This window comes from Mobula birostris, chromosome 12 (assembly GCF_030028105.1).
Source record: "Mobula birostris isolate sMobBir1 chromosome 12, sMobBir1.hap1, whole genome shotgun sequence".
Taxonomy (NCBI): domain Eukaryota; kingdom Metazoa; phylum Chordata; class Chondrichthyes; order Myliobatiformes; family Myliobatidae; genus Mobula; species Mobula birostris.
This window is the reverse complement of record NC_092381.1, coordinates 28,932,707-28,948,408: the sequence shown is the minus strand read 5'-3', so window position 1 is coordinate 28,948,408 and position 15,702 is coordinate 28,932,707. Positions and strand designations below refer to the sequence as shown.

Genomic DNA, 15,702 nt, shown 5'->3' with positions numbered 1-15,702 from the left:
TCCTTGAATTTTCATGGAGCTGTCTGAGAACACTGTAGATGGTTAAGGTCAAAATGAATATGAGGCAGAAAATTCATTATTTTATATTTACATCAGTGACACTTTCAAGAAGCACAAATTGAATATTTCTGTAGGGGGCCAATGGCAGGTTTCCATTTGCACAAGACATTCCCATTTTTTCAGTGTGAAAATATGCCCATATTGAGAAGAGATATTTTTATTTGAAAACAATTCAACTTGCCTTATGCTTGCTGATGTAATCTTAACAGTACTGCAATTTCCACCACCAAAGCTAGAGTATAAGATCACAAGTAACCTGATGCCCAACTGCTGTAGCCCTGAAACTCAATAAGATCTCATTAATATATCTCTCTGTGTATGCCTGTTAGCATACATCAGTACTGTAATGCTCCATTGTTGTAGTTCTGCTTGTTTTAGATGATGCGATTATAATGTCTGTTACAGTACAACAGTAAAACATGATTGTTGTAATGTTGCATTAGGGCTTTCCCAGTAAACCTCAGTATAGAAATATCCTATAGCTACAATCCAGCCAGAGTGAAATAGTAGTAATACTATCCCACTGGTTTTGTCATAATACAGCAAAGGATGCCAAAGATACAAAGTCTCTCTCTTAGAATAAAACATGTTATTTATTGAGAGAATACATTTACATGGTCAATATACTCTTCAAGATGACCTTATTTAGGAAATACAAAACAAATATTAATAAAACGCATATAAAGCTATTATGCAAAAACATACTGCCTCTCGTTTTTTTTGCACTACCTTACTTCCCGTTTTTCTAGTTTCTATTTATGATTTATAATTTAAATTTTTAATATTTACTAATTTTAACTATTTTTAATATCTTTAATATTTAATATTTGTAATCCAGGGAGTGTGAAGCGCAGAATCAAATATCGCTATGATAATACCAATTGTTTGGTGACAATAAAGTATAAAGTATTTTTTTCTGATAATACTTTGTAATGATTGCTGAAATTGAAACATATCTATGGTGTCATGGAGATTGAAATAAATTATGCCAGGCCTGTCACTGGAGTAGTTAATATTCAGTGAATAATAATATGTTCTTGAAATGATGAAGCTTGCCACATCAAGCCACGGATGGTTTGTTTGGAAATGTAGCCATTCTACAATGAGTTAATCAGGTTTTAATGACATTGCTTGAGGGAGAAATAGCTTCAATACTCTGGAATAATCTTCCAGATTTCTTCAAAATACTGAATGAGATCATTAATGTTGCCCAGAGCTGGTTGGGAGAGAGGGGATGGAGTCAAAAGTGGAAGGAAAAGTGAATTATGATGGAAAAGAAGATCTGCAGGAGGAATTGGAGGAAAGCATGGAGGAGCCACGAGGGAGGGAGGGAGGGAGTTATAAGGAAAGAAAAGAAACTGTAAAGAAAAGCAAGGGAGGACAGTAAGGAAGAAGTTGAATGTATGAGGGAAGGGAAGGAGGAATGGTGAAGGAAGAAAAGAGATAACAAGGGAAGGGGGATGTTCAAAGAATTAATGGGATGTAGGTCAGAGGGATTGGAGAAAAGTCTGTGAGGGAGGAGTTGCTGGACAATAATGGGGTGAGGGAGTGGGGCAATGCAGGAAGCAGGCAGCAAACAGTAAGGAGGAGATTTGAATAGAAATGGTGGGGAAGGACAATAGGTAAGGGGAGATGCTGTGAAGAAAGGAGTGGAGGTCAGTGATGGGGCAAAGGGGGAGATAAAGTAAAATAGTGAGGATGAAGAGGTGGGTCAATAAGGGAAAAGGAGGGGCATGGTGGAACGGAATGAATGGTCAAAATTGTATAGATTATAGATTATGAAGACACGCAGTCCTCTTTTATTGTCATTTAGTAATGCATGCATTAAGAAATGATACATTATTTCCTCCGGTGTGATATCACAAAACACAGGACAGACCAAGACTGAAAAAACTAACAAAACCACATATTTATAACATATAGTTACAACAGTGCAACAATACTTGATGAAGAAGTCCATGAGCACAGTAAAAAGTTCAAAGTCTCTCAAATGTCCCACATCTCACGCAAACGGGAGAAGGAAGGAAAACTCTCCCTGCCATGCTGACCACAATCCGACTCCGAGTCGTCCAAAAATTTCGAGCTCTGATTAGCTCTCCAACACCGAGTACTGAGCACCATCTCTGTCCGAACGATTTGACCTCAATCTCGGTCGCCAACAGCAGGCAAAGCCGGGGATTTTGAGGCCTTCCCTCCGGAAGATTCCCGACCGTGCAGTAACGACAGCAGCAAACGAGCGTTTCAGAAATTTCTCTAGATGTTCCTCTGTGCTTTCACGTCTGTCTCCATCAAATCAGAATTGTCCACGGCCCCTATTTAACGGAAACAATATCATTTTTCACCAGAGGGCTGTGCACGTGCGGCGCGTTGCTCTCTCTCCTCCCGCCGTTAAACAAGGAGATGTAGAGTGAGAAGAGGTTGGTCAGTGAAAAAAGAGAATGGTAAGTCATAGAGCACTAGTCATACATCATGGAATTAGGCCCTTTGGCCTATCACATCTGTGCAATTAAACACTCATCTATGTTAGTTCTGACATAATGCAAAACTTCATTGTTGTAACATTACATAGATGCAACATCTACATTACAGGAATCCCAGATCTTATTCTCCCCATATTTCCATCAAATTCCACCCCCCCCAGAAGATTCTACCAATCACCTTGAGGCAAATTACAGTTGTCAATCACCTTGAGGCAAATTACAGTGGTCAATCTGCATTCTGGGACATGCAGGAAACTTGCACACTCGGAGAGAAAACATGCAAACTCAACACAAACAACACCAGAAGTCAGGAGAGATCCTAGTTCTCTGGGAGTTTGAGGCCACAGATCTCCAGCTACGTTCCTGAGCAGCCCGTGTCTGTGGGAGAGGGGGGAGAGGGGAAAGAGGGGCAGTAAATAGGAGGAGCTGTCTGCGAGGGGAGAGGAGGAGGAGTTCAGTGAGACACAGGGAACAGAGTTCAGCAAGAGAAGGGGAGGAGGAGTAGGGAGGGGAAGTTCAGTGAGGTAAGGGGAGGTCAGTGAGGGAAGGTGAGGAGAGGGTCAGTGAGGGAAGTGGAGGATAGATAGGGAGAAGCAGGGCAGTGAGGAGAGGGGAGGAGGGTAGGGAGGATAGGGTGAGTGAAGGAGGACAGGGTCAGTGAGGGAAGGGGAGAAGGAGAAAGAGGATCATTGAGGAGAGGGGAGGAGAGCATCAGTGAAGGATAGGGAGGACAGGGTCAGTGAGGGAAGGGGAGGAGGAGGAAGAGGATCATTGAGGAGAGGGGAGGAGCGCATCAGTGAGGGAATGAGAGGAGAGGGTCAGTGAGGGAAGGGGGGGGTGTAAAGAGATGAATAGAGAGGAGAAGGGAGGAGCAGGATGGTGAGGGAAGTGGAGGAAGGTAGGGAGGAGAAGGTCTGTAAGGGGAGGAGACTGACGAGGAGAGGGTCTATGAGGGAAGGGGAGTGTGGTAGGGAGGAGAGTGTCAGTGAGTGATTGGGACAACAGGTAGGGAGCAGTAGGTCAGTGAGGGAAGGGGTGGAGGATAGAGAGGAGAGGGTCAGTGAAGGGAGGGATGTAGGGAGGAGAGGGTCTATGAAGGAAGGGGAGGCTGGTAGAGTGTCAGTGAGGGAATAGGAAAATGTGTAGGGAGGAGACGGTCAGTGAGGAAAGGGGTGGATGGAAGGGTCAGTAAGGGAATTGGAGGAGGGTGGGGAGGAGAGGGTCTGTGAGAGAAGGAAGTATGGTAGGGAGGAGAGTGTCAGTGAGGAAAGGGGTGTAGGGTAGGGAGGAGTGGGTCCATGAGGAAAGGGGAGGAACACAGGGAGGAGAGGGTCAGTGAGGGAAGGAGTGGAAGGCTAGGGAGGAGGGTCAGTAAAGGAAGGGGTGGAAGATAGAGGAGGGTCAGTGAGGGGAGGAGAGTAGGGAGGAGAGGGTCTATGAGGGAGGGGGACTATGGGTAGGGAGCAGAGTGTCAGTGAGGGAATAGGAGGAAGGGTAGGGAAGAGGTCAGTGTGGTAAGAAGAGGAGAGCGTCAGTGAGGGAAGGGCTGGAGGGTACAGAGGAAAGCGTCAGTGAGGGGAGTAGGAGAAGTTCAGTGAGGCAAGGGGAGTAGAGAGGAGAGTGCCAGTGAGGGAAGGAGTAGAGGGGTAGGGAGGAGGGAAGGATAGGGAGTAGGTGGTCAGTGAGGTAAGGGGAGGAGGGTTTGGGTGGAGACGGTCAGCGAGGGGAGAGGAGGAGTGGTAGGGAGGAGAGTGTCAATGAAAGGAGGAGAAGTAGGGAGGAAGATCAGAGAGTAGAAGGGAAGGGCACGGAGAGGAAGGTCAGGATTCACAGGGAGGACGGTCAACAGGGCTGTGAGCGAGGGAACAGACGATTGGTGAGGTAGGGGAGGAAGGTGCGGTGAGAGATGGAGTGTGGCAAGGTTGGATGCAATGAGGCTGCAGATGACTGAGGGGGGTAGCTGAGGATGAGCATGGATGGAATAGCACTAGCGTGTGGAAGGGTCGGAAAAAGTCAGATACAGTATATCGGATTGCTTGTGAAGCTGAAATACATTGTATATATGCAGGCCTTCCTCTATATACATTTCCCGTGTTATCGCGGATATTTACGCATGGATGGGTGGCACTGCTGGAACATGCAGGCTCCCACGAGCTCCAGAGCTGTCGGTATCACTGTCCATGACGCGGAGGATGCGGAAACAAGTAAGACAACCCCAGCAAGCCGGCGGGAGCGGGGATCTGGCTTCTGAGCTGCTGCGCGGAACATGTCAGCCTCGGCCGTCTTCGTGCTCGATCTGAAGGGGAAGGTAAGGCCCCGGGACGCGCTCTTGCTGCTGGTTTGTCAGCAACAACTGGGCGGCGAGGAGAGGTTGGGAGGAACAGGTCCTGCACCTGAGAGCGCAGGTGAGCCGGCGTCAGTTTCTCTCGAGTTTTGAGTTTTGCCCATTTCTGCTGCAAGAGAAAATAAGTTTGCAGTAACGGGTTTCGATGGATCGGCAGCTCTTTGTTTGGGTCATTCCAAAGGAGTTCCGAAGAGGGCGTTCTTTTCCAGTGAAATGGAGCAAAAGTTACGGCTGGAATTTAGTTTAAAGCTACAATTATAGAGATTAGTTCTTATCATGGCTGTTTCTCGGGGCCCAGCTTGTCTTTCCCCAGCCTCTCGGTGATGTCCGGATGACTGATTAGTTTCTGGGGACTCGCCGGTTTCCAGGGAAGGAAAATAACAATAAATACATTCCAAACTCGCAAACTGCAGCTTTTGGTTTTGCTGATCACACTGTTAAATTCTGCGGGTTTCTTGCCCTGTGATTAGTGTAGAGCATATTAAGCACTCTACGGATTGCTATCCTGTAATCCTACTACAGGTAAAACCTGTTTACGTTTCCCGAATCCCGAACCATCTGCGCCCCTGCCGTCACTTTCTAAAGGCGGGGTTGGGGTTGTGTGTGTGTGTGTGTGTGTGTGTGTGTGTGTGTGTGTGTGTGTGTGTGTGTGTGTGTGTGTGTGTGTGTGTGTGTGTGTGTGTGTGTGTGTGTGTGTGTGTGTGGTGCTCTGGGGTTGAATGGGAAGGAAACAGCTCATGCTGGGCAGGTGGGGAGGGGGCCGGTGGTGGAAGGAGGAAAGGTGATGGATGGGCCAGTCTTCTCCATCCAGACCTGGTTCTGTTCTGCGTTTTATATTTTGCAAATTCCTACCCGCACCAGTCTGTCAAAAAAAAAAGAAGCAGTGGTGCTGGGACCTGAAACAAGAGTGCACTTGGACTAATGGTCCCAGCTATGCCAAGATCCCGATGCAAGTAATGAGGACGAGGTTAGAAAGAGTTTTTGACTGGTTATAGGGGTTAGTGTTGCAGGAGAGATAGAGGGAGTCTGCAGCCATTGAATCCCTCTGTCCCGTTCATAAGGGTCCACAACACTGCCCCCACATTCAATGAGATTATGTCTGCCCCCTCTCCCAGTTCACCATAAGTCTCAATTCTTTGATGCATCTACTTCTTCTTAAAATACCCTCAATGATTTAAGGTCCACAACCCTCCTGGGCAGAAAATTCCAGAGGCTGGCTACACTGTCCCCTAGTTCTGCAGGTGTAAATATGTTCTTTCATTTAAGATTGTCCCACTTGTAAAAACATCTTGATATCCATCTTTCATACTCCCCACTGATCCTACATGTTTCATTCTTCTCAAAGAACATAGACCGTTCAATTCCGTCATCCCAAATATCATGACCAGATAAACCATATCATTCCTGGTTTTGAAATGTTCATTTGACTATCATCATCATCAACAAAAGAGGGGGAAGAGATCCAAATTTCTGTTATTTCTCTGTGTAATTAAACACTGTGGAACATCAATTTCTGAACGGTACAGATCCAATTATATGGGCCGGTGGTGTAGTGACATCAGCACTGGACTTTGAGGCAAGTGGTTCCAGGTTCAAATCCGACTGGCCCTTTGCACGCTTTCCATCCATGCTAGGTTGAGCATTGAGCTAACAACTCCATCTTGTAAAAAACAAGCAAATGCTAAAGCAATGGCAAAAAAATGCTGCCTGATGCACCACAAGGCATGAAAAGGAACAACAACAGCAGATCCAATTCTCATCACATGGTCTCCTTTGGCAGGGGAGCTGCAAAGTGTTGCAAGCTTGGCATTAGGCTCCCCACCACTGAGGAGATCTTCAAAAGGTGATGTCTCAAAAAGGCAACATCCATCTATAAGAACCCCTATCATGTTCTCTTCTCATTATTACCATCAGGGAGGAGATATAGGAGCCTGCTGACACACACTCAACATTTTAGTAACAGATTGTTCCCCCTGCCATCAGATTTCTGAACGGACAATGAACCCATGAACACTACTTCATTATTTTTGCTTTCTTTTTGCACTACTTACTTATTCAAAAATATACAGTATACAATTCTTATTGTAACTTTGTATATTTTATGTATTTCATTGTACTGCTACAGAACAACAAATTTCGTGACATTGCTCCTGATGTGCAGTGCCCAGCTCTGAATGTATTGCTCAAAATAGGACCTAATCACAGCTTCAAATGATGGCAAAATAACTTACACCTCTTTCTGCCCCAGCTCCTTTGAGATAAAGAACAAATTAGCTTTTCAACTTCTTTTCGTCTTCCCGTCAAGGCTTAAGTAAAAGAAATGCACAATCTTTTACAAATCTCTGATCATTCACGGCTGTAACAATTGTGTCATTTACTACCGTATCTTTAGGTAGTTTCCCCATTTGCCATCGCCAAGTCATGTCTTCTACCATTGCGATTTCCTTAGTTTACAATTGAGACGCTGATTTCAGGTTGAGCTGGATATCTTTCAATACCTTGATATAAAATTCCATCAGATTGTGATCACTCTTCTCTGAAGGACTTTAATCACCAGATTATTAACTAATGATCTTTCATTGCATAATACTAGATGTAAAAATGCCTGTTTCTTTGATGTTTCCTCAGAATACCATTCTCAAAAATCATTTCTTATACACTTCTTGAATTCATCCACCACAATATTACTGCTTATTTCATCTATATGTAGGTTGATGTCCTTCATTAACCAATATCTTGTATTAATATTGTAACATGTGCCTTTGAATTCTCAATTTATACCCACTACAATATAGATCCTGTAATAAACAACCACCTATGTTTTATTTCTCCCACTGTTAATGAACAACATCCAAACTGATTGTAATAAATGATTGTTTTGAACTAAGTTTTCTCTTTACTGCCTTTATCCTATGTTATTTTATCAGGGCTGCCACTTTTTCCTTTTTTTTATCTTTGCCCAGTCCTTCTACGAGGGGTGATTAATAAGTTCGAGGCCTAAGGTAGAACGAGTCAATTTTAAAAAACTTAGCATATTTAATTTTCCTACATTTACACACTTAGTCCAGCAGTCATGGAGCATACGGATCCCTTCTTTGTAGAAGTCAGCGTCTTGGACCTCCAGAAAGTGGTCAACAGCAGTGGCGATTGATAAGTTCGTGGCCTAAGGTAGAAGGAGATGAGTTATTAACTTCAAACTTTCTGCATTTTCACTCAAAGAGTTGAACTGCATGTGCATGTAACAAAAGCTGTGTAACTAATCTCCTTCTACCTTAGGCCACAAACTTATCAATCACCCCAGCTGTGGACCACTTCTACAAAGAAGGGATCCGTATGCTCCACGACCGCTGGACTAAGTGTGTACATGTAGGAGGGGTCTATGTTGAAGAATAAATGTGCTAGGTTTTCTAAAATTGACTCCTTCTACCTTAGACCACGAACTTATCAATCACCCCTTGTAAAAGTTATGTCTTCTGGAATATTTAATTCCCAGTTTTGGCCACTTTGTCTTTGTAAAGGCAGTTGCATTGTACACAGTTGTTTCTTTTTATTTATGTGCTGTGTATTAATCTTTTTTTTTTTGCAGAGCCCGCGTATGTTCAGATAAGATGCCTTCAGTTTTATCTTTGTATCATTTCCCCTTGATTCTAACTGGAGATATACTCATGTGTTTATGTGCTCTGTTACTTCTCGTCACTTTCTGGTTCTATGTTCCCAGCCTGCACTATTGCTTTGCCCTTTCTCTTTAACTTCCAAATTCCCCCTCCCCAGAACCTTCCCCTCTGCTACCCGACCATCCACAATATCAGGTTTAAAACATTATCTACAATCTTACATACAGTATTCAGTTTTAATGGACAATAGTTCCAGCCCAACAAGGTGTAGTCTGACCCAAATGAACAGCTTCCTTTATTCCCAGTACAAATACCAGTGAATCGTAAATTGAATTCCATTCTTCTACACCTATCTTTGAACCAGATATTTAACACTCTGTTCTCATTGACTCCATGCCAGTTTACATGTAGGATAAAGCTAATTGTGTCCTAATCTAATATTTATTAGCTTTATGCTTCTTCTTGTTAATTTGAAGCTCAGAATCAGTAGATCCTTTTCCTTTGCCCTATCCATGCTTACAGTTGCTATGATGACAGTAACTGACCCATGAAGAAGGTTATCAAAAATTACAGGAGGATCTTGATTGAGTAAGTGGTCCAAGGAACGGCAAATGGAGCTTAATTTGGATAAATCCAAGAATTACCATTTTGGAAAGCCAAATCCAGGTAGGACTTTCACAGTGAATGGAGGGCCCTGAGACAGGGAGATACTGCAGCACAAGTACATGGTTTACGGAAAGTGGAGTCACAGGTAGACAGGGTAGTGAAGAAGGCTTTTGGCACATTGACCTTAATCAGTCGGGGCATTGATTATAGTATTTGTGAGGTCATGGAGTGCTTGTACAGGACACTGATGAGACCACATGAGGAGTATTGTTTTCAGTTTTAATTGCCCTACTATAGAAAAGATGTCATTAAACTGGAAAGGGTAAAGAAAATATTTCTAAGGATGCTGCCAGGACCTAAAGGACTGAAGCATAGGAAGATCTGGGCAAGGTAAGATTTTACTTAGAGCGTTGGAGTCTGAGAAGTGTTCCCACAGCAGTGTATAACAACATGAGCATAGATAGGGTGAATGTACTCATTCTTTTCCCCAGAGTTGGGGAATCAAGAACCAGAGGGCACAGGTGTAAAGTGAGAGGAGAAAGATTTAAGAGCAACTTAAGGGACAACACCTTTACACAAAGGGTACTATCCATGTGGAACCAGCTGCCAGAGGAAGTGATTAGGGTAGATACAACAACAACTCTAAAAATACAGTTTGACAGGTATATTGATTGAAAAGGTTTAGAAGGTTGTTGGTCATAAGTTGACAAATGGGGCTAGCTTGGATTGGACACCTTGGTCAGTAAAGACCAGTTGGCTGAAGGGCCGGTTTCCATGCTCTATGACTCTATAACACTCCGATTGTCTCTCTGGTTCTCTTATCCATGCACTGGACAGAAAATAGCCTTTGGGACCCGTGTCCTTGCTCAGGCAAATATCCACACTACTGAGACACTCAGTCATCTCCAACGTACCTGACCCTATCATCTGTTTGCCTGGAATTCATAACCAGTGCTGTACTCTTGTCACAGTGAGTGATTTCCAGGAACAAAGAGAAAACACATCAAGGAATCACAGGCTCCTCAAACAAAAGTGATATCCCTACTGACTCATGAGAATGTTATTTTTCCCTACTGACTTGAGAGAATATTACTTGGTCGTGACCATGCAAAATAGAGAAGGAGGAACTAGGAGGTCATTGAACACCTTATACTTCTGTGATGTGACCATGTGAAAATAGTTTAGAACCTACCTACCTTGTTAATCACTAAATGCCCCGTCTGTGACATGGTCTGTTGATCCCACATGGAACATTTCAGCCATCTCATAACCAATGGAACAGAAGTCATATTTCACTGCAAGGAACTACCTAAGAAGAAGGCAGAGAACTTAAAAACTTCAAATAAGATGTTCAACTGAGGGTCAGTTTGGCATTATATGGATGTAAAAGATCCCATGGACTGTTCATTGAAATGCATTGAAGGTTACTTCACTGTGCTTCTCCCAACTTCAATAGATCATCTGGTCATTGTTGTTTTGCCATTTGCAACAACGTGCTCTGCACATATTGGCCTCTTTGTATTCTAAAGTATTTTTGTTTACACCAAATTGGCACAAACTAAGGTCAATAAGGTACTCCACCAGTTTAGGTTGCTTATTAAATTCTTTCCATCCATGTTTGTACACCAAGAGAGTTAAAAATGTGATTGGTAGGGCTAACCAGATTGAAGATCCTTTCTCTGGAAGGCAGACTAAAAGGATAGAGGTCATTGGTGTGAAAAAGGCATTATATAGGGTGGATGTGGAGCAATTACTTCAAGTGATGGGTGAGGAAAATGTAAGAAGACTCTGCAGATTTTACATACTTACTGCCTGTTACACCATTGGTGTTTAGGGTAGCAACGAAGGTCCTCCATTTCTGTCTGTATGCACGTTTCTGTAGCAATTTTTTTGATCACTCAGGATTGTTAGCCCTGAGCTGAACCCCTAAACCTGGAGGACTGGTGGACTTCTCTTAATCTGGTCCTTATCCTTTGATCTTGTAGCCATGGGTAACCCTACCAAGAGCCAAAGCACAAGGCCCTGACTCCAGCCAACGCAGCTCTCTGGTTCACTGAGGCACACAAGCCTCTAAATTCTACAACAAGGTTGTGACCCTCTTGGAGGACTGCAGATTTAAAGATTAATTTTATTTGTCACATGTACATTGAAGGTTTGATATTGTATGTGGAATAAATTAAAGCAGATTTTGTCACCGACAGGTGAGGCAATGGAATTCTTTGTCAAATTGGTGTGATGTGGACAGCCAGCCATATACTTATCATTAACACATTTATAGATAACTTAAAGTACATATGATAGTGAAAGGAGTAGTGGCTTGTGGAGCATTTCATTTACAGAATGCAGGAGATGTAGGTGAAGAGTGGAAAGGCCATATCTTAATGGCCATTTTTGAAGCTTTAAAGAGGGTTCAGAGGAGATTTACCAGGATGATTAAAGAACATTTCCTATGGGGAAAGGTTGGGAAGGGTTGAGCAAGCTTGGGCTTTTCACTTTGGAGTTACGGAAGATGTGAGGCAACCTGATAGAGATGCATAATATTATGAGAGCCAGCAGTGCTTTCCAAGGGCGACAACAGCCAATACCAGAGGATATATGTTTAAGCTGATTAGAAGGAAGTTTAAAGGAAGTTTCAGGGGAAGGTTCTTTACACAGAGAATGGTGGGTGTCTGGAACACACTGCTGGGGTAGTGGTAAAGGCTGATTCAATGAGGACACGAGAGACTTGGATAGGCACAGAGATGTAAGGGAAATGGAGGGTTATGGGCTGTGTAGCAGGGAAAGTTTACATTTATATGGGCTGGCACAGCATTGTGGGCTGAAGGGGCTGTACTGTGCTATACTGTTACTGTTCTGTGTACTAATTGCCCTTGAGATGTGGTAATGAGCCACTTTCTTGGAATCTCTCGTGATAAGTTATTTGATAATAAATCTACTTTCAACTATGAACTTTGAACCCATGCAGTTCTTGGAATGAAGGCACAATTATCATAAAGCTTGCCCCCTTTTGCTGTATCTGAGAGTTAAACCGAGGACACTGCCCTGAGTAATCCCTGCGCAGGTTTCCCACATAAAACACTCATAGCTCTGTTGGCTGAATTTGCTATAAACTCCATGAAAAGTCCAAGCTGTGAACAAATTTCCAGTCCCAGTAAATTAAAATAGGAGCCCCCAACTGATAAAGATTAGCATTGTTTAGATTTTTTAAATGCTCAAAAGCACGGCATTAAAGTCATTAAGCCTATTATGATACTTACAGTAGAAAGTAATGGAAGTACTAAAATCATTAAATCCATGCTCAAGTGAATTTTTAATAGTGTTTTGATCACATCTTTTTTAGATTGAGGTCCCTTGACACTAACCTTTGTTGTTCAGATATTTTTTGTTTCTTCATAAATATACTACATACCTTAGAGGAATGGAAATGAGACCAAATAGCATCTAGCTTGACCTTGGGTGTTATATGTCAGCATAACATTATGAGTGTATCTGAGTCAGAGCACTGTGGGTTCTAAGACTTCCTCCAGAGCTTGGGTGTGTAATACAGGCTGAGGCTTCAGTGCTGTTCTGGTATCATATTGCTTTGACAGAGATTAGTTTTTTGGGTAATATTTCAAACTCTCTTATGAATATAAGTCACCCTAAACTGTTACTTGAAGAAGACCGGGGGAGTTCTACAGATATTCTTCCATCAATGTCACTATAGCAGAATGGCTGACCACTCATTGCTTGGTACCATTTGGTTGAACACAGTAATTATAATTTACATTTAGTTCTTCGACACACCCTTAGCCTGTGACATAAAAACAAGTTTGTTTTCTTTAGAAAGCGAAGGCTGCAGCTGACGAACTTTATTTGGAAGTGTACTCTGTGATAAGCCTTCCAGATTGTGGTGTTCATATCACACTGCTGTGTGAAGATAAAATGGTATTTGTGGCGAACTCTGATCATAAGGAGTTGGCTAAGGACTATGTATGGCAAATTCCATACATTTTCCTATTAGCATTGCAAACAAGCCCTAAGGGAATGCACATGAATAAGTACGTAGTCAGTATTGTTTAGAAATGTGAGGTCAGGGGGAAACATGGCAAGGTGTCCCATGACCCAACAAAAACGCATTGCTTTTAACATACGTATACAAATGACATGGAAGTTAGGAATTCATTGTTCACAAATTATATCGCATTGAGGGGAGTTGGGAGAAAATAGAGGAAACAGCTTTGAATCTATATAATTACAAAAAATAGTAAATTGGCTGAATAACTGTAATTATAATATTAATGCTTAAATGCTAAGGCTGAATACACAATTGCTGGAAATCGGAAATAAAAATAAAATTGCCTGAAATACGTGGCTGACCATTTGATGAACGGCCATGGACCTGAAATGAAAACCTACATCTTTCTTCACAGATGTTGCCTGATTTTTTGAGGGTTCCCAGTGTTTTCTGACTTTATTATGAATATATTGTATATGTACTAATAAAGTTGGATGTTAAGAACATCTAATGCTTTCCAAATATGTACAATCTAACAAAATAAATGCTATACAGTGTACATATTTGGAAATTATTGGTTGTTATGATTGTGCATGCAACATAATGACGAGACTCTAAAGGACAGGAAGATGTTTCAAATGAGATCTACAAGAACTATGGTAAGATTTCATAAATTGGAGTGATATAGGATACTGCATTGGAGAATTTGAGGTGTCATTACAGAATGTTGCAATAGTCTGATCCAGTCAAATGCCGGGGTTAGGTGGGATTAATGCAGAGGGGCGGCCACTAATCAACATGGATGAGGTAGGCAGTGTCCATTAAAGATTCCCACCACTCAGGACGTACTGTCTCACACTGTTACCATTAGGAAGGAGATACAGAAACCTGAAAACACACTCAGTGATTCAGGAACAGCTCTTTCCCCTCTGCCATCGGATTTCTGAATGGACATTGAACCCATGAACACTACCTATTTTTAAAAATTATTTCTGTTTTTGCACAATTTTTAATTTAACTATTATATATATATATAAATGAGGCCTAGGGAGAAAGAAAAGGGGGAGGGGGAAGGAAACCCAGAGGATGGGCAAAGGGTATAGTGAGACAGACAGAGGGAGAAAAAGGAGAGAGAGAAAAAGAAAAAGAATGTGTGTATATAAATAAGTAACAGATGGGGTATGAGGGGGAGGTGGGGCATTTGCGGAAGTTTGAGAAGTCAGTGATCATGCCATCAGGTTGGAGGCTACCCAGACGGAATATAAGGTGTTGTTCCTCCAACCTGAGTGTGGCTTCATCTTTACAGTATAGGAGGCCGTGGATAGACATATCAGAATGGGAATGGGATGTGGAATTAAAATGTGTCTACTGTGAAGATGAAGCCACACTCAGGTTGGAGGAACAACACCTTATATTTTGTCTGGGTAGCCTCCAACCTGATGGCATGAGCATTGACTTCTCAAACTTCCGCTAATGCCCCACCTCCCCCTCGTACCCCATCCATTACTTATTTTTATACACACTTTCTTTCTCTCACTCTCCTTTTTCTCCCTCTGTCCTTCTCACTATACCCCTTGCCCATCCTCTGGGCTTTTTCCCCTCCTCCCCCTTTTCTTTCTCCCTGGGCCTCCTGTCCCATGATCCTCTCATATCCCTTTTGCCAATCACCTGTCCAGCTCTCGGCTCCATCCCCCCCCCCCCCATCTTCTCCTATCATTTTGGATCTCCCCCTCCCCCTCCCACTTCCAAATCTCTTACTAGCTCTTCCTTCAGTTAGTCCTGACGAAGGGTCTTGGCCCGAAACATCGACTGTACCTCTTCCTAGAGATGCTGCCTGGCCTGCTGGGTTCACCAGCAACTTTGATGTGTGTTGCTTGAATTTCCAGCATCTGCAGATTTCCTCGTGTTTTATGCTGTGGTGCTGTTTCCCAGATGGTAGCAGCTGGAATAGATTGTGGTTGGAGTGACTTGGGTCCCCAGTGATCCTACGGGCCCTTTTTACACACCTGTCCTTGTAAATGTCCTGAATCATGGGAAGTTCAGAACTACAGATGCGCTGGGCTATCTGCATTACTCTCTGCAGAGTCCTGTGACTAAGGGTGGTACAGTTCCCAAACCAGGCACTGATACAGCCAGTCAGGATGCTCTCAATTTTGCCCCTGTAGAAGGTTCTTAGGATTTGGGGGCCCATATGAACTTCCTCAACCGTCTGATGTGAAAGAGGTGCTGTTGTGGTTTTTTCACCACACAGCTGGTGTGTACAGATGACGTGAGGTCCTTGGTGATGTGGATACCGAGAAACTTAAAGCTGTTTACCCTCTCAACCCAGATCCATTGATGTCAATAGGGGTTGCCTGTCTCCATTCCTCCTGTAATCCACAACCAGCTCCTTTGTTTTTGCGACATTGAGGGAGAGGTTGTTTCTTGACACCACTGTATCAGAGAGATGACTTCTTCCCTGTAGGCCCACTATTATTGTTTGAGATAAGGCCAATCAATGTAGTGTCGTTGGCAAATTTAATTAGCAAATTGGAGCTGTGGGTGGCGATACAGTCATGGGTATACAGAGAGTAAAGGAGGGGACTCAGTACACAGTGGGAG

The 15,702-nt window shown here is 43.0% G+C and overlaps 1 protein-coding gene across 4 annotated transcripts in view; it reads left to right on the top strand.

Annotated features, from left to right (window-relative positions):
* The first annotated feature begins 4,618 nt into the window (after positions 1 to 4,618).
* The window catches only part of LOC140205812 (AP-1 complex subunit mu-1-like), a 48,234-nt gene continuing 37,150 nt past the window's right edge, over positions 4,619 to 15,702 (top strand). Inside the window, exon 1 of one of the 4 annotated variants that reach the window (XM_072273528.1) lies at positions 4,619 to 4,848. In XM_072273528.1, the coding sequence (XP_072129629.1) occupies positions 4,807 to 4,848 (42 nt within the window). In that variant the 5' untranslated portion in view covers positions 4,619 to 4,806. The other 3 variants (XM_072273529.1, XM_072273527.1, XM_072273530.1) reach the window with 3 other exon arrangements.